General features: G+C 33.6%; 1 protein-coding gene across 1 annotated transcript in view; it reads right to left on the reverse strand.

The window, feature by feature from the left end:
- Window positions 1-2,757, reverse strand: part of LOTGIDRAFT_173976 (hypothetical protein) — a gene marked incomplete at both ends in the record, with an annotated part of 6,351 nt that overhangs the window by 601 nt on the left and 2,993 nt on the right. Inside the window, 13 exons of the mRNA XM_009052004.1 lie at window positions 44-361; window positions 1,258-1,261; window positions 1,393-1,406; window positions 1,451-1,454; window positions 1,499-1,502; window positions 1,537-1,550; window positions 1,595-1,598; window positions 1,632-1,645; window positions 1,680-1,693; window positions 1,738-1,741; window positions 1,786-1,789; window positions 1,824-1,837; window positions 1,872-1,885. Coding sequence (XP_009050252.1) covers window positions 44-361; window positions 1,258-1,261; window positions 1,393-1,406; window positions 1,451-1,454; window positions 1,499-1,502; window positions 1,537-1,550; window positions 1,595-1,598; window positions 1,632-1,645; window positions 1,680-1,693; window positions 1,738-1,741; window positions 1,786-1,789; window positions 1,824-1,837; window positions 1,872-1,885 — 426 coding nt within the window. The remainder of the gene's footprint in view (window positions 1-43; window positions 362-1,257; window positions 1,262-1,392; window positions 1,407-1,450; window positions 1,455-1,498; window positions 1,503-1,536; window positions 1,551-1,594; window positions 1,599-1,631; window positions 1,646-1,679; window positions 1,694-1,737; window positions 1,742-1,785; window positions 1,790-1,823; window positions 1,838-1,871; window positions 1,886-2,757) is intronic.

Here is a 2,757-nt window from a genome sequence, read left to right on the forward strand (position 1 = left end):
GGGGGTGATTGAGAGTTCTGTAATGATGGCAAACAAATCTTACCGGGTTCGGTCGAACATTTCACAATTTTAGACCAATTCTCGGCAGCAGAATCAGCCACATATTTGTCTAAATCAGAATCTACTGGCGAATCGTAAATCAAACATTTCTTGGATCTACCGTTGTAGTAGAGAGATTGACAGGGTTTCTTGCATTCACTAGCACAACCTATCTGAAATATGGCAGTTGTCGACACGATTGGTGTCTTCTCAGCATTAAATTTGCCATCTAAAGTTACATTCTTCTTGATTATAGTTTTACATCCGCCGAGAACAGATGGACTGTATGCCAGGAGAAATAAAATACACATTCCTGAGTATCCTGTAAATAGATTATCAAAATTCACATGATGACAAAACTGAGCAGGTAAATATCAGAAGAATTTATTCTTCCTAAATAATGATGTTAACACAACCTAGGCATTGCTGTTAAGACACAAAGTAAAATGATATTGATAACGCGTATTTACATTGTACAATAATTGATGATCGCAATGTAAATTGTTGAAACGTTGTGTACAATAAAACCCAGGAGATAGTATACCATTTAAACTGATGATGACAATGTAATTGGTGAAACGGTGTGACTGTTGATGATAAAACACAAGAGAAGCAGTAGCGGAAAATGAAAATGGGGATCACTTTTCTAATATAGACCCTTGGCGTATAAGGTTTATGCTGCCAATGCATTGACAGGGATAAATGTTTGTAAGACAACAATGCATAAACCTTAACGATTCCATAAAGATCTGTATATTTCATGCCAATTCGCATCGATGTATGGACGACAATAATCGCTGGTCAAATGACCATTTCTAAATAAATATAATTACCTACCGGAAGATAAAAACTGCATGTTTTCAAGATCAGTAAAACTTCATGCGTCAAATATTTAACATGCACAGAAAAATCAGAACATGAGAAAAGTTTTGAAATCGTTCGAGCCAATTTGCAGAATCGATATGTGCAGTAGACATTAAAATTGGTTTACTTCAAAATTAAATAATGAATTGATTTGGCTACTGTAACAATGTAACGATACCAGTCGTTTGTTCAATTCCACCATAATATAGTTGGGAAAATATTTGATCTCGCTTCAATTTGTTACCAGTTCGGGCACACTACGCAGAAATAATGAAATCAAATGGAGGTTAGCTTATCCGACGTTCCCTTTCTGAAATAATGAAATCATATGGAGTTTAGCTTACCTGACCTTACCTTTCTGAAATAATGAAATCAAATGGAGTTTATCTTACCTGACATTTCCTTTCGAAAATAATGATATCAAATGGAGTTTATCTTACCCTGACCTTACCTTTCTGAAAGAATGAAATCAAATGGAGTTTATCTTACCTGACGTTCCCTTTCTGAAATAATGAAATCATATGGAGTTTATCTTACCTGACCTTACCGTTCTGAAATAATGAAATCAAATGGAGTTTATCTTACCTGACCTTACCTTTCTGAAATAATGAAATGAAATGGAGTTTAGCTTACCTGACCCTCCCTTTCTGAAATAATGAAATCATATGGAGTTTATCTTACCTGACCTTACCTTTCTGAAATAATGAAATCAAATGGAGTTTACTTACCCGACGTTCCCTTTCTGAAATAATGAAATCAAATGGAGTTTAGCTTACCTGACGTTCCCTTTCTGAAATAATGAAATCAAATGGAGTTTAGCTTACCTGGCCTTACCTTTCTGAAATAATGAAATCAAATAGACTTTATCTTACCCGACCTTACCTTTCTGAAATAATGAAATCATATGGAGTTTATCTTACCTGACATTTCCTTTCTGAAATATTGAAATCATATGGAGTTTATCTTACCTGACGTTCCCTTTCTGAAATAATGAAATCATATGGAGTTTATCTTACCTGACAATAGTATTAATTATCCGACACATTTTAATGAGATATTCTTCTTACAAAATTATTATGTCATTATGTTAGTATCATCTGTCTAACATTCAAGACTAGACTCGGCCAAGAATAATATTGTTCTGTATATTTTCATGGAGGCCTTCAACTCCAGCCTTTGTGCATGATGATATGTTATCTTGTTTTAAACGCACAAGGTTTATGTAAATTAGATGAACCACTGTGACAGCTTCATTCTACCCACCGCATTTCATAATATTTAACTGTTCACAAAATCTTTCATTAGAATGTAATCCGACTGATAAGAATCAATTTGCATATCGAGTAACATAGATGAACTTAGTTCTTCCCTAGATCATATTCACTCTGTCCCCACACTCTAGCTGTTATTCTTTATGTTTCTTTATAAAAGATTGGAAAACTTTTTTTCTTTACTGTCCCTATTTGTTTTTGTAAGAGAATTTTGTTACGTTGAATATAAACTGTTGTTTATTCTGAATATCGTATTATATTTATTTAGCATCAGATATATGTTCCTTCAAAGTCTATTGACTAATATCAAATGTAAAACAGATTTGCAAGTTTGATAATGCCCTCCTTTTAACAACAAGGCCTGGGAAACGAGTTGAAAACCACTTTTTGTTGAATTATGAGACGTTTTCAACAATCTGGAGTCAATATGTGTTAATATAAATGATATGTGTACAGCAAATAGTCTGAACCATTTTTAATGTCCTATTTTAAACACTTGATCTTATATAGTTGAAGTTTCAAGTAGTGTCCCGAAGGAACACCCCTTAACAAGAGATAGAATTTGTCTGCTAACTAATTGGTT

This window comes from Lottia gigantea (assembly GCF_000327385.1).
Source record: "Lottia gigantea unplaced genomic scaffold LOTGIsca_178, whole genome shotgun sequence".
NCBI lineage: Eukaryota > Metazoa > Mollusca > Gastropoda > Lottiidae > Lottia > Lottia gigantea.